Genomic DNA, 24,277 nt, shown 5'->3' with positions numbered 1-24,277 from the left:
TATGAGCCATGTACAGTATGTCGCTGAATGTTTTTTTGTTTCTGAGTTACATGTTCGTTTGAAGGACTTGATGTACAAAATAACATAGTTGCACCCCGGAGTGTTGAAATTGGTAAACACAGTGCATTCAGTGAGGTTTGCACCGCCCTCCTTTTATTTCTGACTCTTCCTGTCAGCGTTGCAACCTCTGAGCGCTCATTCGTATGCCCTTCAAATAATGTGCGCAGTATAGGCTATTGATGTTTTATTATGAGCCATGTACAGTATCCTAATGTTTTTTGTTTCTGAGTTACATGTTCGTTTGAAGGACTTGATGTACTAAATAACATAGTTGCACCCGGTAGTGTTGAAATTGGTAAACACCGCAGTTGCGGACATTTTGTAGCCTAAAATGATGTTATGATAAGCTTTAATAAAGGGCCCGGTCATTTGCCCCGCCCCCGGCCCGGCTCTGACTTGTTCCGCCACTGTCACTGATGTCACTGTTTGCGCTGCTTAACGACATCACATGACGTCCACCCACTTTCGCTAACTCCACCCAATGTGTCCACCCACTTCCAGCCAGCACGGTTCAGCGCGGTTGTAGTCGAAATGCAACTCCAACAGCCCCGCTCAGCCCGACTCAGCTCGACTCGGCACGGCACGGCTCAGCCGCGTTTGTAGTGGAAAAGCGGCATAAGATGTGTTTGTGTGTGGCCACGTGGTGGAGGCCTTGTTGCCTAAACAAAAGACTAGCATTGTGTTGCTAGCTTATAACACTACTAAATCCACTGAAATCTTGATGAGGTCAAAATGTGTACTAATGAAATTAAAGTGTTAGGAAGGATTAGAGGAAAGCATGCAACAGCCTATCTATTAAACAACTGAGAGATCAACACAAATAGAACAATAATCAATTCAACACCCTAAGTGTTTACAGTGTACACAATTAAACCGTTCCTGAGTTTAAATTCACACTACTTAATAAAGCTAATTCCTAAGACTAGTCTCTTTGCCCAAAATGCTAATCTTACTTCAGTATCTTGCCTCGACGCAAGATTATGAGGAGAGGCTCTGGAGAGACGGAGTGTCACAGTTTGTGGAGGCCTCCGTGAAGCGCAGAGAATTTCTTGGTCCGACGCGTTGTCATTCGTGAAGAAAAGAAGTCTCTGATCAAACAATGTGCACAGCGCTTTTAGTTAGAAGGAATCCTGTCGCTTCTAACTTTAAATTAACTGCTTTGGGCGGCAGTCGTACATTACTATAATACGAATAAAAAACGGTTGTAACTCATCTGAGTTAGATTGCGCGATTCAAGTAGTTCTACTGTGGCCAATGGTAAACAGAAAAAAAACGCGCTGAATCTTTCTTCTTGCAAGAAAGAAGTCGTGGTTTCGGACGGTCCGGTGAGAGAGTGCCTCTTTATGTCTGTTCCCACATGGTTGCGACGAGATTCACAGCACCAAAGAGAAAGACGGAAATGTTGCTCAGTTACTTATGGCTTCCTGGAGGATGTGACTTAGGAAATCCCGCCCGGGCGTGACGTAGGTCAACGCGGAAGTTAGTTGATGGGAGTTGTAGTTCTTAGACAGACTGTGTTACCTACAACTTCATTAATTCATTCATGTTTCATAATTGCGTCATTCTGGTCAGGGTCATGGTGGATACAAAGTCTATCCTATGATGGGAGAAATCAGAATATACAGTGAGTGGTCCCCATAAACTTCAGAAAAACGACCACACCAGTAGCAGAACGAGAGGCGGTAAAACCTCAGTAACAAAGAAATTCAGGAACCAGGTGAAACGAATACTGCTAGAGTTCTGAGCATTGGCTAATACCAGTCTCATACTGACTACCTTACAGCCACCAAGCCCTGCGTCACCAATCAAGTTCAGCTTATTTGGAACATTATGCAGGGTTCGCCCTGGGTTCTGAAAAATATTCTCCACTTTATTCCTGAAAAGTAAAGTCAAAGAAGTATTCTTCACTTTTTCTTAGTCTGTATTTTTTTTTTCTTAGTTACTGGCTTATCAAAGTGGACTTAATACAGGTTTATACCAACCTAACTGGCACCATTCAAATATGTGTACAGATACAGCTGGGCCTCTCTATTACTTATAAAATTTGGGCTCCACTCCAGCATCTAAGAAACACTTGATTTTGGGCACCCTGTGCATCATCAAGCTAAAATAAACCTCTTTAGTTTGAGCTTTTCAGGTTATTTTAGCATAGAATTATTCAAAAGAGATATTGGGGCTCCCTTTAGCCTTTACCGTGGGGTGGCACGATGGTGTAGTGGTTAGCACGGTCACCTCACAGCAAGAAGCTTCTGGGTTTGATTCCAGCAGCTGGCGAGGGCCTTTCTGTGTGGAGTTTGCATGTTCTCCCCATGTCTGCGTGGGTTTCCTCTGGGTGCTCCGGTTTCCCCCACAGTCCAAAGACATGCAGTTAGGTTAACGTGGGGCGGCCTTGGGCTGAAGTGCCCTTGAGCAAGGTACCTAATCCCTGACTGCTCTCCGGGTGCTCTAGTGTGGCTGTCCACTGCTCTGGGTGCGTGTGTTCACTGCTTCAGATGGGTTAAATGTAGAGAATGACTTTCACTGTGCTTGAAGTGTGCACGCGACAAAGGTTTCTTCTTACTTCAACACACAACTTGATTTACAATTGAACAGAGTCAAGAAGAATCTGCAAACAAAACGCTGAAGGAATCCAATTTTCCTATCAATTTACAAACCGGAAACAGAACGACACCGCATTTTACATCATACATTAGTTTGCCACAGGGCCGTTTCTATTCTAGCTATTGAACAGCTCAGTCCAGTTTTCTTGAGGCTTGTATTTTTTAAGGGAGATTAGCATCCCTTGGTTGACGAGGTTATATCTAACTTTTTTTTTTTTTCCGTTTCCGGTTGAGAGTACGTTGTGCGTGTTCTGGCTGCCGCTTCTCACCGGAGCTCTTTTATTTTTCTATTTTTTTTTCTTTCCTGTGTGTTTGTGTAGTTTGGTGTTTGTTTGAGTCTTTTGTCCGCCGGTTGTGGTGTAGCTCCGGACCCAGTTTGGGGCGTCGGTTCCCTCCAGGCCTTGGTTCGCTGTGGGTGATGCCTGCACTCCCAGCTGTGGACTGCAGTGAGCCTGTTGCTCAATTTACATTGTGGTTGTCCAGCGCTCTGTGCTTTAACGCTTGGCGTGATGTTCCAAGCGATGTTGCTCGGTGGTGTCGCGGCGGCTGTGCAGGCGGTTTGGGACACACCAGCGCTCTGCGTGGCGGAGCTTCTCTGCTCGCTGTGTGGATCCACGGCGTGGTGTTTGAGCGATGTTGCTGACGGTGGTGCTGGAGATGTGGGACTTGTTTTCGTGCGCCTTTTGGTGGGACTGTGGCTGCTATACCACGGGAATTACATCCTGACCCCTACTTGGTGGACTTTTTACTTTTTATTTTTTATTATATTTTTATTTATTTTTTCTTTCCTTGTCTATAATTATAAAGCAGCCTTGGGTTTTTTGAAAGGCGCTATATAAATTTATTATTATTATTATTATTATTATTATTATTATTTAAGGGAGATTAGCATCCCTTGGTTGACGAGGTTATATGTAACTTCACAAGGTAATATTCTCACCCACACACATTCAAAGATTAAGACATCTTTATTACTGATTTTGGCACTGCTCTTTTTAAATTTATGTCGCTCACTCCAGTTTCTGTCTCATTATTAAGTTATCATCAACGCCCATAATGTCTCAGGAAACTGAGGCACGTGTCAATTGACTTAATTTCACTAATAAAATTAATCATCAGTTTAATAAAAATACAATTTCTCACTCACGTATCTTTCCTTTAGGACCACAAAGACAAATTCTAACCTACATTATTATATTACAACATTCAAAATTCCAGATCACATCCAAGTCAGTTGTTTTTATATTAATCTCTTACTTTTTTTTTGAGGGTGAGAATACCATGGGGCTATAGCCCCGAAACGTAGCTCCCTTAGGTCACTTACTGGCTGACAGCACTTTCACTTTGGTGCGCTTTTTTTTTTTTTTTTTAAACCAATCCCTGTATTACTGACGCTGTCCGATGTGCTAGGGCAGCGTTTCTCAACCTTTTTTCAGTCACGGCACCCTTCAGAAGTATGTAAATTCTCAAGGCACCCCCATATAAAATATACGCAGTCACGCTGACCATATGCTGACCCCGGCAGTGACATTGTGACATGGGAAAAGGGGCCATGAGACAAATTTTGATAATGCATGAGGCGGCGATGATCTGCATTAGTGTAACTATTGTTTTTTGGAATTTTAATTCATTTTATTTATTTCAGTGTTAGATATATAATTTTTTGACAGCACCCCAGGGTGCCACGGCACCCTTGTTGAGAGGCTGTGCTAGGGGACGGTAGGGGCTCTGAGTGTGCCTCCCCTGTGGCTGTTTCAGCTCTTAAATCATCAGTGCTTGAAGAAGCTTGCTCAAAAAAACAAACAAAAAAAATCGCCAGCTTGGACTGTGCTGCTGTTCGGTTCACGCAGAGATAATTTCACCACCACACCAGGCTGATTAAGACGCATTACGATTGGTCAAAAGCTTGGCACTCGTTTGGTCATTATGTGTAGTTGATTTTTATTGGTCACAAGCACATGCTCATTGTTTATGCTCTGGCTTCCCGCTGTCTCTTCACTGGGGTTAGATTTTCAGCAAACGGAGGGATTTGTGGAAGGATATCTATAAAAGGTGACTTATGATAATGATGACATACATTAGTCACTGTGACTACTGCTAGTAATTTTCTCTTCATCACTGATGGATTATGTTCGTCAGTGACAAGTGTGACGAACACCAGCAAGAACCCTGGTTATGGATGTTCCAGCAGCAAGTTTTAAAAGCATGCTCTTTCCATGCGTCTGGAAATATCAGCTCAAATACTGATCAGTGTCAGGTGCATTCTTTGATAGTTCTTTTAAACAGCTAGTTCTCTCTTGCTGTCTATTCGCTTACTTTTCAACTGTTAAAAGAGTTGATACTTGTCTTGCAACAGTGGTTCACAAGCTGTTGATCCTAAACTGAGGAAACGGCAATGGAGCTTGGGAGTGAGGTAATTTCATCTGCAAAGTAGCTTAAGACTATAGTTTTAAAGATGAAAACAGTGCAGGGGTTTGAGTATTTTCATTGGAAACAGTTAAATGTTATCTTTGGGGGGGAATCACAATTTGGAATCAATAGCTTATAGGGGTGGCTGGCCATCAGGAAGTTCAAGAATTTTCCCAGCGGGCCTCTGTTTTCCTCCACATAGGCCACCCAGTTTTTGCTTGGTTTTATTTATTTACCGTGAGTAAGAGAATGTGGAAATGTGCTCTTGAGAATTTGTGAGAAAATAAGAAAAGATATTTGTAGATTCAGCAAAATGAAAATAAATAAATGAACAATGTTTTTTGTCTCTTATTGTTTTGGTGAGATGATCTTGTGATACTACAGTGAACACTGAAATTTCTAGTTGGCTAACCAGGCTCCATTTTCAAAGACAGAGTCACACTAGGAGCTTTTGGATCAAACAGTTCTAGGGACTTATTTAGAGGAGCTACCCACTGGGGAGCACCCTTGAGAACTACATAGCTTAAAGGGTTTTATTTTTTCTGTTTGCGTTCGCATTACCAGTAGGAATGCTGAACCTATTAATAACTGTTCTAAGAACTATGAAGAAGTTCCTCTGGTCCGTAAGCGCATACAGATTTATCAATTATGCAACATAGCAATTTTCAGTAACTCGTGCTGCATGCATGCATAAGAAGATTTTTACAGAGGCAGCTGAGGTTGAGAGAGGTATTTGCAGCTTTACTTGCTGACTGTAATTCACGTCATCAGTGAGATGAGAACCAGACCTGTTATTAACTCAAATATTCTTAAATTAATTGAAAAGTGCATGTCCTACATTTCAAGTTCAGTGCTTGGGCACGGTTAGTTGTCACATTGATGCATGCCATTCCTGAGTCCAACTAAATCGTGCCCTAGCCCATCTCTTCCAAGTGGCCCAGCTGAACTGTGCTCGAGCACGGCCAGCAGCGATCACACTAGTCGAACGAACCGGGCTTTGGAAGTCAAATGTGTTCAGGCATGGTACCGATTGGCCAGTGTGAGTACACCCTAAAACTTTACCTCCATGGTGGTCACTCTATGGCCCTCATATTGCATACAGCATATGCATACTTTTAGAGCCCCTTTTATACAGTCGGTTCAAGGCAAGGAATGTTACACCTTTATTCTGCATCGCTGTATAAAAGATCTGAATATGGAAGGGGGGAGGTTTTTTTTTTTGCCTCTGCATTGCACAACCGGGTTGTGATGTTTTTGACATTCTTCTTTCCAAGACCAGCACAAATTCAAACGTCTCCATCTACAGTGTCTAAGGTCCATGCATCTTTCTGCCTTGAATCACTTCCCACTTCTCTTCAATTTCTGCTCCAACATATTTCTGATTGCTCAGCAACTTTGCTTGCGTTTGAAGAATGGACTAAATGTTCATGGCTCGCAAAAGCACTTCAACACTCCGTTCATCCGCCCTTATTGTTTTGAAAGCAACATTGGTATGTTCGGGGTATTCGTATCCCTGCATGTAGTCTGTTGTATGTCACCCTAGATGCTCTCTTGTGTTACACGTCACACCTCTGGTTCCAGAAAGCCAGCACGCTGTGTAGACACGCACTCTAGCATGGCTTTAGGCTGGCTTTGTTTGGTTCAGTGGAAACAACCAAAGTCAGCATATTGAGGGGTCTTTTTAATGGCAATATTGTGGAATATCTGTATAAAAAGGGCTTATGTTTGTGTGGCACTTTTGTTAGTTCTGGTGTTAGTAATGGGAGCAGTAGTGGGCGCTAGTGCTACCTGATGAAATCTAATTTTGTGCTCTGCATTAAAGTTTTATTAAAGAAATTATTAAACAACTCCACAAAAATGTGCTGAATAATTTTTCACCTTTTAGCATATTGTTTGTTGAATTTCTGTTTATGTGAAAGCAGGTGTTACTTAAATTTGCACAGTCCATCTTTAGCCTTGCAGTAGTGTAACCCTGTCTGAACACTTGATGCATTTGATGAACATATTATTTTGGACAAATATAGACGCTCAGTCTAAAGAAAATTCCCAGGCTGATTTCTGTTCCCAGTCCACCTCAGGTCTGAAGAAGAAGCTCATTACTGGGAATTGTAACTAATCAGGGGCTACATTCCTAATGCTCACAAAGCTTTGTTTACGTGTTCAAAATAAACAAATACAAAAAAAAGCCTTTGGCTACATATCATCTTGTACATAATTGTTTAACAAGTGTCTTTGTGCTTGTATAGATTAAGAATTTTTAATTCATACTTGTGGATAAAAAAAAAAAAATCCCAAAGCCAAAAGTAAAACTAGTAAGATTCTCTACAATTATTTCTATTTTTATGCTGAGTGTTGCAAAAGTCCTAGTTCTGATTATGTAATGATTAGGCTGCCAAACTGGTGGAAGCCTGGAAGAGTTCTTAAAGGTTGGTGGTTCCCAGGACCATCACTGGTTTTGGTACCAGCAGCAATGTTTGTGGAAAGGGCATAAAGCATAGCACACAACCCAGAAATGTGAGTCAGTGCTGGAATCATTTGGGCCATAAAGCAACAGAGGAAAAGACAGGATAGGATGAATGAGGCCAGTAGGAGGTGGAAGGAAACCTAGTGAACCACAGGTCTGTAGATTGCTTACATAACCAAGTTGTGTGTCAGCTGCTTGGCTCTAACGGCCTCTTTCCACTGCATAAAGTAGTGGAACATTTTTGCAACAAATTGTATGGTCCAATTATGTTTTTTGGTACCCGTTTTTGAATGTGCAGTGGAAAACATCTGAAGCCTATATGTGATGGGCATGATATTGCTATTATGGATGCTTTAACCCATTGTTTCTAGCCCTGTGCTGGAATGCTACCTAGCATCAGGACAGCTTTCTAGTAGCATTCCTTAATTTGGACAAATTGAATGCAGCATTGTATGTTTCCATTCCAAACTAGATGTTGCAGAGTTTCACTTTTGGTTAAAATGCTGAGCCTTGAGAACATGCAGGTTAGTGAGGTTACCAAGCCAAAGTGTGGTGGTGTTTTGGAAAAGTGTTTTGTCTGTTTTATTAAGTAAAATATCATACATTTGGGAGATTTAGATAAATTGAGTATATGTTCAGGGCGGCACGGTGGTGTAGTGGTTAGCGCTGTCGCCTCACAGCAAGAAGGTCCTGGGTTCGAGCCCCGGGGCCGGCGAGGGCCTTTCTGTGCGGAGTTTGCATGTTCTCCCCGTGTCCGCGTGGGTTTCCTCTGGGTGCTCCGGTTTCCCCCACAGTCCAAAGACATGCAGGTTAGGTTAACTGGTGACTCTAAATTGACCGTAGGTGTGAATGAGTGTGTGAATGGTTGTCTGTGTCTATGTGTCAGCCCTGTGATGACCTGGCAACTTGTCCAGGGTGTACCCCGCCTTTCGCCCGTAGTCAGCTGGGATAGGCTCCAGCTTGCCTGCGACCCTGTACAAGGATAAAGCGGCTAGAGATAATGAGATGAGTATATGTTCAGATCAAACAAGTCAACTCTTTTGACCAGGTGAATAGTGGGATCTAACTTGCATTTCTAAAAAGATTTTATTGGAAACTAAGAGGAAAATCCCTCAGTATTATCTATTCATGATTCTTCAGTGCCGTTAATCAGATAAAAATGGACCCATGATTGAGAAGCATCCAATGAAACGTATCTACATCTGTCTTGTTGGCACAGTATCATGATTTCAGTGCCAGTTCTAGTGACACTTTTTTTAAAGACCGGTGTTTGACTCTCATCTGTGTGTGACCTGAGTGTCTGCACTGCTGTCATAACATGTAGGCTGTTGGTGAGGTTGACTGTTATCAGGATGACAGTACCAGTATCTTCTACAAATTGTCCAGACGCAACTGCAGCAAGGTTATTAAAAGGCATGTAATGATTTGTCCAATTCATGATTTGATTCTATTCATGATGATGGATTCACGATTCAATTTTCCCATAATATTTTTGAAAAAATAATTAAATGAACAAAATTTTATTACTAAACATGCAGTGCTTATTTTCCTATTCTTTATCAATTTAAATATTCCTTTTCTTAAATTATATATAAAAAGTTTTGTTTCATTTTCTCAATAACCAACAATAATTTACTCACATTTGTAAATGTTGGAGTAAAATGTAATCGCCTGTTAACTAAAATATTGCTTTTATTAAAAATGAAAAAGTTAAGAAATAAGCATTTTCCTAATAAACTTTATGAACATTTCTACTACCTCTATTTTTCTTCTCTTTTTCTTAGTTTTTGGCAGTCTGTAGAATGAGATTTCCTATTTCTTGTTAAATCTGTTTGTGCGATCACAGAACAGTTCTTTCCCGTTTTAGATTTGTGTTTTGCGGCATTAGAGCTGTGTTATTTCTGCCTTGAGTGTAGTTACTTGCATTACCTCTACTGTCTATACAGTGCAGTTACAGCTAAGAAAATCTAAGATTATGCAGCATGATGATAATCGTGATTCAGTTTATTTCATCTGTTTGAATCGTCATAAATTTGTATCAGCATTTATCGTCACACGATATATTGTTACATGCTTAATTATTAATGATGGAATGCTTGCTGTATATGTCAAAGCAAATACATAGCACACTACTGTTTTTACATTTCTTTTAACATTGCACAATGTGACACGTAATGCTATTGTGTTAATCAGATGGTAGAGAAAGATGTAACTGAACCATTTAGGCAACAGAAAAAGACCAACAGATTTGGCTAATTAAAAAAACAAAACAAAAACCTGGCAGTGTTTGAGAGTCAGAAGAGCCACCTCTTGCGTATGTGTGAGCTGAGCCAGTTTCTCTGACTCCTTGAAAAAAGCTGGAATTCCCATTGCTAGAACACACCTGGAATATCTGATTTATTAGGTTGCTTATTTAGGAGTATCCGAGATGGTCAGTGGTTTGTGTTTGTGGGAAACAACAGAAGTTTTACTGATCTGTCTGGCAACATACATACATTAGTTTTGTTCAGCTTTAGCCAATTTGTATCGTGTCTACTGTATGTCTTTGTACACAAACTATTGCTGCAGAGTTTCTTTTGACAGTCATAAACCAGTCAAAAGTTTGGACACACCTACCCATTCATAGGTTTTTCTGTATTTTGACTAATTTCTACATTGTAGAACAAATACTGAAGACCTCAAAACTCTGAAATAACATATGGAACACACACACAATTATGTTGTAAAGAAAAAGGGTTGGGCGGCACGGTGGTGTAGTGGTTAGCGCTGTCACCTCACAGCAAGAAGGTCCGGGTTCGAGCCCCATGGCCGGCGAGGGCCTTTCTGTGCGGAGTTTGCATGTTCTCCCCGTGTCCACGTGGGTTTCCTCCGGGTGCTCCGGTTTCCCCCACAGTCCAAAGACATGCAGGTTAGGTTAACTGGTGACTCTAAATTGACCGTAGGTGTGAATGTGAGTGTGAATGGTTGTCTGTGTCTATGTGTCAGCCCTGTGATGACCTTGGCGACTTGTCCAGGGTGTACCCCGCCTTTCGCTTGTAGTCAGCTGGGATAGGCTCCAGCTTGCCTGCGACCCTGTAGAACAGAATAAAGCGGCTAGAGATGATGAGATGAGAAAAAGGGTTGAAAAAACAAAAGCTGTTTCAGATTTTAGATTCTTCAAAGTAGCCACCGTTTACCTTGATGCTTTGCACACTATTGGCATTATCTTAACCAGCTTCATGAGGTAGTCACCTGGAATGCTTTTCAATTTACAGGTGTACCTCATCAATAAGTAGTGGGATTTCTTCCCTTCTTAATTTGTTTGAGATCAAACAGTAAATAGTAAATAACAATACAGTAAATAGCCCTATTCCACAACTGTAGTAATCCATAATGTCAAGAACCGCTCAACTAAGTAAAGAGAAACGACATCCATCATTACTTTAAGCCATGAAGTTTTTTTTTTTTTTTTTAATTAATAAAAATAAAGAAAAAGCATTGAATTAGAAGGTGCGTCCAAACTTTTTTGACTGGTACTGTATGACAAATTAACTTGTCTATTTATGGTCAAGAACTTGCTGTTCTTGAAATACAATGCAATTAAATTATGCTCTGTCCATAAAGTGGCTAATACGGTGTTGCAGTATGTAGCAATGCCACCTCACAGATCCAGGGTCCCTGGTTCAATTCTGAGCTTGGGTTATGGTCTGTAGAGTTTTGCATAGTCCCCTTATGGCCATGTGGATTCATGTTCTCTAGTTTACTTTCACCTCCCAGAAACATGCCAGCAGGTGGATGTGAGGGGGCATGGTGCCTTATGATGAACCAGTGTCTCATCCAGGGTGTATTCATGCCTCACGTCACTGGGGTAAGCTTTGATGAGTATATGAACAAATGTGGTGAACTACAAAGACCTAGATGCTGTACTATATTTGTGAATGAAGAAATTGTGTGGCAATTGGTGCTTTTTGTGTTAACCAGTAAGGAAGGGGAGGGCTTGTAGCAGATGTAAGCGACATGGCTAACAATTGCCAATAGAGATCTTGCAGTCACGTGACCGGAAAGTACACAACCACCATCGTGTCGGTCAAAAACACAGCTGAATACTGCTGCACTCGTGTACAGAATGGATCAATTTCAACCGACGGACTACACGGCTCATTTTTCTAATGAACAGATAACTAGATATATGTCTAAAATAAACGATCTACAGATTTGTGACCCTTATGGCTTTCCAGACGGAGTTTTCACGACCGGATTTTGAACTGCCAGCGGAATACCCGGACGTGTATGATTACCTCATCAACTTTCCCTCGCTGTTCAGTGGTGAAGCACTGCGTGCTTAGAAATCTCTGGAAAGTTTTCTTTACAGAAATTCAGGATTTGTCAGCGACTCAGATGTGGCATCTTGTAAGCAAGAAAATGATCCTCACTGAATGGGTAAGTCACTTAAGTATTGAGTATAGCACTGACCAGCCGATTATAGAATAAGGTAATTCCAAATCGTCCGTGTTGTTTACATGGATCTGGCGTTGGAGAGGTAGAGGCTTGGCAGTGGAGGTTTGAGTAGCTGTTTTCTGAGCTTAGTCAACAGGCCGGCTCTGCCTGTAGCCTCGCTTTTGCTTCGGCTCCCGGCGCTGCCTCCTTCGCTTTGCTTCCGATAACAATCCACGGAGACCCCGCTGGTCTCGCAATCTGGTCTCGTCCGGAATGTTTTTTTTTTTTTTTTTTTTTTTTTTTTCTCGTCCGGAATGTTGTGCATGCGATGGAAATCGCTACAAACCGTCATTTTCTGCTGGAAACCAATGTCCAGTAAGTCCATACGGTTGTAGTGGATATTGAAGTCCGGTACAGATGAACAACACGCAAAAATACACGCAAAAAACATAACAAACGTGCACAGGTAGGGAGAGCTTGTAGCCGCAGCCGTTGTAGTAGAATTGTATATAGTAGGGTTTTCCAGAAGAAAAGGTAGAAGTAAAAGCAGAAGTAGAACCAGAAGTAGAAGGCGGAATATGCGTTTGCCCGACACGATGGCGTCTGTCACAATCTGGATCGGCTGTGACGTCACATGCAAGATCTCTATAATGCAGGACACACTCCAAAAATTTAGTTTGTCAGCAGTCTTAAATGTGAACATGTATTGCATTCAATGAACAGAGAGAAATGAAGCACTATTACGATCTGTACATGCTGTCTGAGCAACGTTGCCCAGATAAGACTTAGATAATGTTTTATTATTTTATATATTGATGTAAGCTAGCAACATCTTCTGAAGCTACAGCATGGATTTGTATATGCATGTCGTGTGTTCAGAATCAAAGGCACACATTGTTGGAATGAGAAGCAGATGTTGGGTTGGAATTCTCCCGACTGTAGCAGTTCTCTCTTTCATTCACTTTCTCCCTCGCCTTCTCTCATGCAGTCTTCCCTACAGTGACACTCATCTCAGTCATTTTCCCCTCTTCCGCCATCTTTTATATTCCTATTTTTTACTGTTATCTATGTTATAGCTTTCCCAATATCCCTCTTTAACCAAATGCAATCTCATTGTTATTCATTTGTCTGTTCCTACTGATTTTTTTTCAAGTAATATATCCTAGCCATAGTGCCACACCGATGTCGCAAACCTGTTACAATATGTGAAAAATTTTCCTATTAAAGCTAAATGGAAAGAAGTAAAAGGACCGTCTGTGTGTGTGTTTTGCCACGTTGTCAGAATGGCTGAATAGTAGGAAGTGACTCAGGCTTAGTCCATTTCAGAACTTCTGCTCCTCTTTCTCTGTCTCTTTCACTATTTTTCTTTCATGCAGCATGATTTATTTTCCAAGAAATTCATCTGCAATCAATTAAATAACAGGACTTGCAGAATATCTTTCTTGATGTGTATATAAATATGAAACTAACTCTTATTGTGTATGTCAATGAGGATGGTGTCTGGGAAGAGAGATGTTCAGTTTGTCCCCAACAAGCGAAACATTCTTTGTGGATGAGATCAGAGCAGCAGGACAAAAAGAGTGTGTCTGTGATGTTTGTAACAACAGTATTTTGGACTGCATTTTTAAAAAATGAAAGTATCTTTATTTGTTTAACCTCTCTCTCTCTCTCTCTCTCTCTCTCTCTCTCTCTCTCTCTCTCTCTCTCTCTCTCTCTCTCATATTTCTCTAGGAAGTGGACGTTACCTGAAGCAAGTGTGTGAGAGAGAAATAGAGAGAAAGACTGTTTGTTTGTGTATGTGTGAATTTACCATACCCAGTACAGTAAGAGTGTAAGCGTGAAGGCGCTCTTGGGGGCGGAGCTCCACAAAGGAGCAGAGTTTCCAGGAGGAAGCCAGACAAACATGAGCAAATTGATGTTCCACAACAACAAGACCATGCAGGATCGCCGTTGTGTGTGCGTGTTTCTCCCAAACGATGAAACACTCAACGTTATCGTCAGTGTAAGTTAACCACACTTCTAAAGCGCACACTCGTACAGTGTTATGCCTGATGTTCTTCTGCTGGAATGTTCCATTTTTTTCCCCCATTTCCAGCAGTTATGATTATACTTGGAGAGACTGCAGTTTGCAGACGAATCTGAACTGAACAAGAGTCACTATTGTTGTATAAATAAAATGGGTGAATGGTTCTTATAACTACTGCAACTTTATCATTTACAAAATGATAAAGGATATAATTGTAGAAGAACCACTTGGAATGTATACACAGTGCCCTCCACGATTATTGTCACACTTGTAAAGATTAGTAAAAAGCATTAGAAAAAAATCCACTTTTTGGTGAAGTAGCTTCATCTTCCACTGAAAAAATGAGAAATCCAATCTTTAATTGAAATTTTATTCAGAGAAAAACAAATCCCTCATCAAGAAGCAATTATTTTTCAACAAAAACACATGCCACAATTATTGGCACCCCTGGAAATTATAGTGAACATAATGTAACTGAAGCATGTTTCCTGTTTAATTGATTTTAAAAATTAAATTTGAGTTGATTGGCGTGTGTAGGAACTCTTAAACTGTAATCCATGACTTCCTGATTAACTGGGGTAGAAATACAGTAACTTGGGAAAGATAAGAGAACACAAAAATCAAATGAGGGAGAAGTGTTTTGACCTTCATAAGCCAGGGAATGGGGATTTAAAAAAAAAAAACTCACCTGAAAATGTCTATTTCTACTGTTGGGGCAATAATGATAAAAAAAATTTGGACACCAACTGGAACTGTTACAAACTTGTCTGAAAGAGGAACCAGATTTATTTTGCCCCCACATACAGTGAGGAGAATGGTAAGTCGGGCAAAAAAAAAAACCTCCCCAAGGATCACGCTTGGTGAATTACAAGAAAAAAGTAAAATCTTGGGGTTTCCAAGTCTCCAAAACCACCATCAGATGCCACCTCCATGCCAACAGATTATTTGTAAACTTTTCCATAAAAAAAACCTTTTTCTGTCAGTTAACTACAAACAAAAGTGCCTGAAGTTTGAGAAACGCTACTACGGCTTTGACTGGAACCATGTTCTATGGTCTGATATAACAAAAAATGGAGCTTTTTGGCAATAAACATTCAGGGTGGCTTTGGTGTAGAAAGAAGGATAGCTATAATGAAAAGAACCCAGTCCCAATTGTAAAATATGGTGGAAATTCACCAACAAAAGCACAGTACTGCCAAAAGCACAGAACTTCCCCTGTTGCAACAACTTTGAGCTGAACTAATAACTTGGCATCAAATGAAGATTGCAGCAATGGCAACAGAGGTGTACATTATTTGGATGAAACGCAGACAGGGCAGGTCTCAGCACAAAAGACTTGTTTAGGAATTCGCACACACCTCAGCATACAGACTCGAAGCACTATGTATGGTTTTTTGTTTGTTTTTTTCCCTCTTTGCTTCAAAGTGTTTTTGTTTGATGTATGCTGCTCACTTTATTAGCTCAGCATCATTTCTGTTAGGTGGCACGGTGTTGTAGTGGTTAGCACTGTCGCCTCACAGCAAGAAACTTCTGAGTTGGAACCCAGTGGCCAACAAGTGTGGAGTTTGCATGTTCTCCCCGTGTCTGTGTGGGTTTCCCCCACAGTTCAAAGGCATGCTGGTTAGGTTAATTGGTGGCTTTAAATTGACTGTACGTGTGAATGGTTGTGTGCCTCTGTGTCAGCCCTGCGATGATCTGGCAACTTGTCCAGGGTGTACCCTGCCTTTCGCCCGTAGTCAATTGGGTTGGGATCCAGCTTGCCCGTGACCCTGCAGAGGATAAGTGATTATGGATAATGGATCATTTCTGTTAACATTTGTTGCTAGGTTATAGGATAAGCCACAGGTGTAATGGTGACAACTTGTTGTCCAATGTTCATCAATTACAGTAGTGAATCCAGAAAATTTAAAAAATATATATATTGTAGATCTTCAAGCGAGTGGGTGGAGCACAGAAGTACGGCAGGCCAGAACTGAGTTTCCCGAAACTCTTTATTTTTGCACTTTTCAGTGATTTCACAATCTCCCAGCCACACATACACACGCGCATGCGCGCACACACACAAGTCGTCTGGTTAGGGAGAGAGCCCCCTTCCTCTGCTCGCTCTCTCTCCTTTTATAGGGCGCGGTCACTGGGGAAGACACACAAACACAGGTTAACTGACATCAGGTGCAGTGATTCTGCCACTTACCTTCCCTGACTCTGCCCTCCGTTCACAGACTGCCGCTTGACCACGCCCCCGCTGCCACTGCCCGACTCAGGCCAGGTAGCTGTCCGGCCTGCAGCCGACCCCCCCCCCGACGGGAGAGGACGTCCACCACAACCACCTGCGCCCCCGGCCTGTGGACCACCTTAAAGTTAAAGGGCTGGAGTGCCAGATACCAACGGGTGATCCGCGCGTTGGCATCCTTCATAATGGAAAAATAGGGGAAGGACTGGGTGGCGTTTGGCTGGAGCGTTTGGCCATCGATTACTCTCACTTGGTCAAACACATGCCGCAGACCTCGTCTCGCGACTGCTCTAACGGGAAATCTGCGAGGGATTCCCCGAGAGAAGGAGGAGGAGCCTGTGGCTCCTCACTCTGATGCAGTGATGTAGACAGCTCTGTGACAGCTGCTCCCGTCAATGCCACACTGGGACCTCCCCCTGCTGAACTATGGCAGGCCCCAATCTCTTCACTAAATGAGTCATTAATTCCCGAAATCCCGGCCAATCAGTCCCCAAAATTATCAAGTGGGTAAGGCGAAGATTAACCGCTGCCTTTACACTAAATTTCTCCCCTCAAAATAGAATGTGGACCGACACTAAAGGGTAGTTGTGAACATCCTCATACACACAACACCTTCACCAATTGTGCTCTCCCCAATGCCTCGTCTTGCACCAGGCTTTGGTGGATTGAGGTCTGATTACAGCCGGCGTCCACCAAAGCCTGTTACGTATCCCTTTGGATACTCGCCGGGATGCGATACGCTCCGGCCTGATTGAGGGCGGTCCCTGGCGCGTCGGGGATCCGGATCACCGCGCCCACCTCAATTACCGGGCACTGATGCTGGAGGTGCCCCGGCTCCCCGCAGCGCCAGCAAACCAGCCCTGGCGTTCTGGGGCTCACTCACCTGAGGGGGGAGAGACAGACATGGAAATGGGAAACGGGAGGACACCGCGGGTGCGGCAGGCCAGCCAGGGTGGAGCTGGCCCCCGCCTCCATGGTGGGGGAATGGGGCGAGGATGAGGAATAGAAGGGGAGGGGGAGAGAGAGAGGAGAAGAGGAGATCTGCTGTCCTGCCATTGGAACAGCCGCCAAATGGTCCTCCGCCAGCTCGATGGCCTGATCCAGCGATGCCGGGCGATGGCACTGGACCCACTCTGCAGTCCCTTTGGGTAGTCGGGCGATGAACTGCTCCAGTACCACCAGATTGACGATTCCCTCGGCGTCGTGGTTGTCAGCCCTCGCCGGCAGGCCAAACGCGAACAGCCAGCCGACCTCCTCTAGTCGCAGAGCGCAGAAGCACTGGCGTTGTTGTTGTTGTTCTGGAGTGCGCCCCATGCGTTGGAGGACGGCCTGGCGCAGGTCTGCGTAGACCAGCCAGCTGTCAGCGGGGAGCTGTAGCGCGGCCAGCTGCGCCTCGCCCATTAGCATGGGGAGGAAGCGCGCCGCGTGCTGTTCCCCAGGCCTCTGCTGATTGCTCGAAGAGTGTGAGGAAGGCCTCGGGGTCGTCATGCGGGCCCATCTTCGTTAGGGTGAGGTGGGGAGGGCACGTGGAGGTGGTGGACCCCGCCGACGCGAAGAGGTGCCGGAACGCCTGACGATCTTCCTGTTGCGCCAGCACCAGGGCCTCGAACCTTTGCTCTTGCTCCTTTTGGAGGGCGACCAGTGCCTGGTGCTGGCTCTGTTGGGCTGTGGCGAGGGCGTGGATCAGGTCCGCGAAGGGGGAGGACTCCATGGGGCTGTTCTCCTCTGTGCTCCGATCCCGGGTTTCGGCACCACTGTAGATCTTCGAGCGAGTGGGTGGAGCACAGAAGTATGGCAGGCCGTAACGGAGTTTCCCAAAACTCTTTATTTTTGCACTTTTCAGTGATTTTCACAATCTCCCAGCCACACATACACACACGTGCGCACACACGCATAAGTCGTCTGGTTGGGGAGAGAGCCCCCTTCCTCTGCTTTCTCTCTCCTTTTATAGGGCGCGGTCACTGGGGAAGACACACAAACACAGGTTAACTGACATCAGGTGCAGGGATTCTGCCACTTACCTTCCCTGACTCCACCCTCCGTTCACAGACCGATGCTTGACCACACCCCTGCTGCCACACACACGTGTGTGTATATATATATATATATATATATATATATATATATATATATATATATATATATATATATATAACTGATATACCCAGTGCATTTAAAAAAAATTTGAATATCGTGAAAGTTTTTTTTCGTTATTTAATTCAAAAAGGTAAATTTAAATATTTCAAGCCTTGTTTCTGTTTTAATTTTGATGATTATGGCTTGGCTCATGAGCATCAGAAATCCAGGATCTCAAAATATTAGAATATTTCACTTAGAGTTTGAGTAAATACCAGGGGCGATTCTAGCATCTGATCTTTGGGGGTGCTTAGCCCCCAGAGCTGACAGAGGCACCTGGCTTGAACGACAGTGTTTCCACGTTTATTCCGCATTTAGACTAGACTTAACTAGACAAGAAGACTAGACTAGACAAGACTAGACTTATGCAATGTTTTAACAGAAGCTGACCCAATAAACTATATCTACACATTTACAATCACTGACACAAATATTTACGTTATATTTTTAACTAAACAAGACCTACTACTTCATTTGTAATGTTGGAGCTATTCATTTTGAACAGTGGTAATTGTTAATTAATGTTATTGTGTAATAATAGTGTGTATTATGATTTTACATTAGTTTATATTTTTTGTTATATTTGTTATATTTTGGTAGTGTTCTTTTGATAGTCATTTGTTTAATTGTTTGCTTCGTGCGTGTACATTTCAGTGTCCCCCCAGACAATGACCAGGGTTTGGATTTGTGAATGATAAGCAAACGTAAACGCTATGTTACATTAAATAAAATTGACTAACACACGGTGGTCTAGCACCGTAGCACTTGTACAGCTCTGCACAAAAGTATCTCGATATGGATGATAAATGTCGTTTTTATCATTCTGTTCATAGACCAGGGAACATCAATATTGCATTATGCATATTATTGTGTTGTGTTTAACAATTGTAACTCCCGTCCGTACCTTCACATCTCGCTATGCCAGTAATACTCAGGTGCTACTTCGAGTTCCTCATCGGCGTGGAATCCAGTTAAAAAAAAAAAACACCATGTCGTAGCAAGCACTCACGCGGACAGGCAACCCAATCAGAGGGGACGCAAGGAGGAGAGGTATTTTACTGGTCATAGAACTATCACGTAACGGGTGAATTCAAGAACACACGCCTGAGCACACATTCATTGTGCAGTGCGCAAGGGCACTTATTTCTGAAAATTACGTCCAAAAGCAGTGTTTTTGAGGGTGCTGAGCTAGGGGGTGCTGAGCTCGTTTTGGGGGGGGGGGGGTGCTTGAGCACCCCCAAAAATAGGCTAAACACGCCCCTGGTAAATACCATGTATTTCTCAGTCTAGTTCAGTACACGCAATGATAATCGTTGGGAAGACTGTTGACAGTTGTCCAAAAGACGATCATCAACACCCTCCACAAGGAGGGTAAGCCACAGAAGGTCATTGCTGAAAAGGCTGGCTGGAAAAGGTGCACAAGCAACAGGGATGACCGCAGTCTTGAGAAGATTGTCAAAGTAGATTCGAGAACTTGGGAAAGCTTCATAAGGAGTGGACTGAGGTTGGTGTCAATGCATTAAAAGCCACCACGCACAGACGTCTTCAGGAAAGGGGCTACAACTGTCACATTCCTCATATCAAGCCACTCCTAAACCAAACACAACATCAGAAGCATCTTACCTGGGCTAAGGAGAGAAAGAACTGGACAGAATTCAAGGTATTTGAAGTCCAGTGTGAAGTTTCAAATGAAAAGCAGACTGTTTCAAGTGAAATGCATAAGCTATAAGCCAGAATTTTCAAAATTAAAACAAAAAGGACTGTTCTTACCCACGAAACAGCCTGTTTATGCTACTGCCTTCTGGAAGGCACTATTGGTTCATACAGGCCTGCACCTTCAGACTCATGAACAGTTTTTATCCAGGTGCCATAAAACAACTCGACTCTAGTTGAAGTGTGTGCAATATTCTGTGCAATACACTTGCTCATCTATTTGTTAACTTGTTTCATGTCGATGTCTGCTGTATGTAATGTGTGCTGTTTTGTATTACACTTATTTTATATTAGCCTTTTTACATTTTAAAATGTGTGCTGTTTTTATATTTTATATTACTTATAAAAATAAAAATCTAATATAAAATATTGGATGTATCACTTGAGTTGCACTGAAATTTCGTTGTACAACTGTGCAATGACAATAAAGGCATTCAAATTCAAAATATTTCACTTTATATGTAATGCATATATTTTGAATTAAATTACAAAATTTTTTTTTTCATGATATTCTAATTTTTAGAGATGTGTGTGTGTGTGTGAGAGAGACACACACTTGGTCATCACGAGTGTGTTTTACTGGGAAATACACCAGTATTGTATGAGCTACATCCGAGACGTGGATATATCTCTATATGTCACTTGTGAGGAAATCGATGAATTGTTTTGATAAATTTGAATACTTTTTTTGTGAATGTGTCTACATAATAAAAAGAAAATCACACACTGGCTTGAAGATATGAAGTTTATCTTCTCACGCTGAAAAACACTCATTTTTCAAATGAAATACATTGCAGATCTGAGTCACATATTTCCTGATATTTCACTCCAGTGATGTCAGGAAAAACTGAGTGACTAGACGTATTTTGTCAAAATGGCAAACTGGCTCAAAATTAAAATTCTTTTGATTTAACTTGCGTATTTATAATTTAAAAAAAAAGTGTATCCATATAATATAAAGAACATTACATGGTGACGCGAAAATATGAAGTTTATCTTCTCATGTTGAAAATATATACAGTCACCACTCAAAGTTAACCTTCATATCTTCATGCAACCATGTAATATCCTCTATATATTATTAGCATGTGCTGCTTATAGATGTTTTCTTGTATTGATTAATGGATGAGTTTCCTCTCTCTATCAGGTGAAAACTTTGTGTCAGGAATTGTTGGAGCAGGTGTGTGATCTGCTCCGACTGAAGGACTGTCACCTATTCGGCCTCAGCGTTGTTCAGAGTAAGACTTTCACATGTTCAGACACTTCTCTCTGTGCGTGTGTGTATTTGAGCATTTTATTTATACAAGTCTGTGTGTATGTAGCTAAGTTTAAAACATGTTTAACATGCATCATTTTTCCCCCCCAGATAATGAGCACATCTATATGGAACTGGGACAAAAGCTGTCCAAATATTGCCCAAAAGAGTGGAAACGAGAAGCCAGCAAGGTAACACGGAAAGCACGCTTTCATAACACTCAAACCCCATTCCCACTCAGTGAAAACTGTAAATTTTCCATTATTATGCAGTAGTGATATCCTACGGGAATAGGAGTAAAAGAGCAAAGTTGAAACGTTAATCTTTCCTCGGTCAACCTAGCAACATTTACAGAAACCTTTTGTTCTGGTTCCAGTGGGAATTGGAACCACCAGGTTTACATGTTGACCGGTTGTGACGTTGCTGTTAGTGATGTAAATGATGTAGTGATATTGCAACGACACTACTCCTACTGCCTCAGTGTAAAGCAACTGGCAGCGAAGTCAAAACAACAAGCAGACATCAGCAGATACAACCGTAGCACTGTGTCCACTGGGGATACGTTCCAAGATCTAACGCAGATAGCCAAAACTGCAGATAGGTGTGAACCATATACAACCCCGATTCCAAAAAAGTTGGGACAAAGTACAAATCATAAATAAAAACGGAATGCAATGATGTGGAAGTTTCAAAATTCCATATTTTATTCAGAATAGAACATAGATGACATATCAAATGTTTAAACTGAGAAAATGCATCATTTAAAGAGAAAAATTAGGTGATTTTAAATTTCATGACAACACCACATCTCAAAAAAGTTGGGACAAGGCCATGTTTACCACTGTGAGACATCCCCTTTTCTCTTTACAACAGTCTGTAAACGTCTGGGGACTGAGGAGACAAGTTGCTCGAGTTTAGGGATAGGAATGTTAACCCATTCTTGTCTAATGTAGGATTCTAGTTGCTCAACTGTCTTAGGTCTTTTTTGTCGTATCTTCCGTTTTATGATGCGCCAAATGCTTTCTATGGGTGAAAGATCTGGACTGCAGGCTGGCCAGTTCAGTACCCGGACCCTTCTTCTACACAGCCATGATGCTGTAATTGATGCAGTATGTGGTTTGGCATCGTCATGTTGGAAAATGCAAGGTCTTCCCTGAAAGAGACGTTGTCTGGATGGGAGCATATGTTGCTCTAGAATCTGGATATACCTTTCAGCATTGATGGTGTCTTTCCAGATGTGTAAGCTGCCCATGCACTAATGCAACCCCATACCATCAGAGATGCAGGCTTCTGAACTGAGCGCTGATAACAACTTGGGTCGTCCTTCTCCTCTTTAGTCTAAATGACACGGCGTCCCTGATTTCCATAAAGAACTTCAAATTTTGATTCGTCTGACCACAGAACAGTTTTCCACTTTGCCACAGTCCATTTGAAATGAGCCTTGGCCCAGAGAAGGCGTCTGCGCTTCTGGATCACGTTTAGATACGGCTTCTTCTTTGAACTATAGAGTTTTAGCTGGCAACGGCGGATGGCACGGTGAATTGTGTTCACAGGTAATGTTCTCTGGAAATATTCCTGAGCCCATTTTGTGATTTCCAATACAGAAGCATGCCTGTATGTGATGCAGTGCCGTCTAAGGGCCCGAAGATCACGGGCACCCAGTATGGTTTTCCGGCCTTGACCCTTACGCACAGAGATTCTTCCAGATTCTCTGAATCTCTTGATGATATTATGCACTGTAGATGATGATATGTTCAAACTCTTTTGCAATTTTACACTGTCGAACTCCTTTCTGATATTGCTCCACTATTTGTTGGCGCAAAATTAGGGGGATTGGTGATCCTCTTCCCATCTTTACTTCTGAGAGCCGCTGCCACTCCAAGATGCTCTTTTTATACCCAGTCATGTTAATGACCTATTGCCAATTGACCTAATGAGTTGCAGTTTGGTCCTCCAGCTGTTCCTTTTTTGTACCTTTAACTTTTCCAGCCTCTTATTGCCCCTGTCCCAACTTTTTTGAGATGTGTTGCTGTCATGAAATTTCAAATGAGCCAATATTTGGCAGGAAATTTCAAAATGTCTCACTTTCGACATTTGATATGTTGTCTGTTCTATTGTGAATACAATATCAGTTTTTGAGATTTGTAAATTATTGCATTCTGTTTTTATTTACAATTTGTACTTTGTCCCAACTTTTTTGGAATCGGGGTTGTATAAAGCTTGTTTTTGTGTACATACGTGCCTGTGATAGTTTCATTTATAAACTACACACTATGACCTCAACAACCGTACCTAATCATAAAATAAAACAATACTGTAATATTAAAGTTACGTGAGTGTGTCGTTCTCCCTCTCAGAGAATACTGATCTTTCTGCTTTATATTTTTACCATGGCTGAGGCACTGAGACGAATGCAAGTGCAGAAACCTTTTATTTGCACAGGATAGTTAAAGCAACAAAAAATACCAGGCATGAAAACATGACAGTGGAAGTAAGGAACACATCGCGCATCAGTATGGAAAACAAATGCAAGACAAGCTAAAAGAAGCTGAGGTTTAAATAAGGAGATAAGTAGGGGAAAAAAAGTGAAAGCAAGTGTATGTGCAGTTGTGGTCAGAAGTTTACATACAGTGACATGAACGTCATCTTGGATATGAATGTCATGGCAATATTTGGGCTTTCAGTTGTAGGTGCAATAGGCTTATCGAATCAGTCTCCTGTAAAAAGGGATCAGTCTCATAAATTCATTAATCGTTAATTCAAGTGTCTAATAGTTTATAACTAAACTATTAAAATCAATGGAATAACTTAGTGGTGATGCTGCTATAGTTTTAGTGAGTATTGTAGCTCTAATGTAATATGTTTACTCTAGATCTATAACATTCATATAACAACCAAATGGGTGAAGGCAGTTAGAATACTTGTTGGCAGAGGCTTGCACTCAGTGAATGTTGTAGCAATAGACAGG

General features: G+C 42.0%; 1 protein-coding gene across 1 annotated transcript in view; it reads left to right on the top strand.

The window, feature by feature from the left end:
* The window catches only part of frmd6 (FERM domain containing 6), a 45,945-nt gene that overhangs the window by 6,049 nt on the left and 15,619 nt on the right, over window positions 1-24,277 (top strand). Inside the window, exons 2-4 of the mRNA XM_060926174.1 lie at window positions 13,681-13,951; window positions 21,202-21,292; window positions 21,421-21,500. Of these exons, the coding sequence (XP_060782157.1) occupies window positions 13,853-13,951; window positions 21,202-21,292; window positions 21,421-21,500 (270 nt within the window). The 5' untranslated portion in view covers window positions 13,681-13,852. The remainder of the gene's footprint in view (window positions 1-13,680; window positions 13,952-21,201; window positions 21,293-21,420; window positions 21,501-24,277) is intronic.

Source organism: Neoarius graeffei, chromosome 7 (assembly GCF_027579695.1).
Source record: "Neoarius graeffei isolate fNeoGra1 chromosome 7, fNeoGra1.pri, whole genome shotgun sequence".
NCBI classification, from domain to species: domain Eukaryota; kingdom Metazoa; phylum Chordata; class Actinopteri; order Siluriformes; family Ariidae; genus Neoarius; species Neoarius graeffei.
This window is presented reverse-complemented; position numbering and strand designations above follow the sequence as displayed.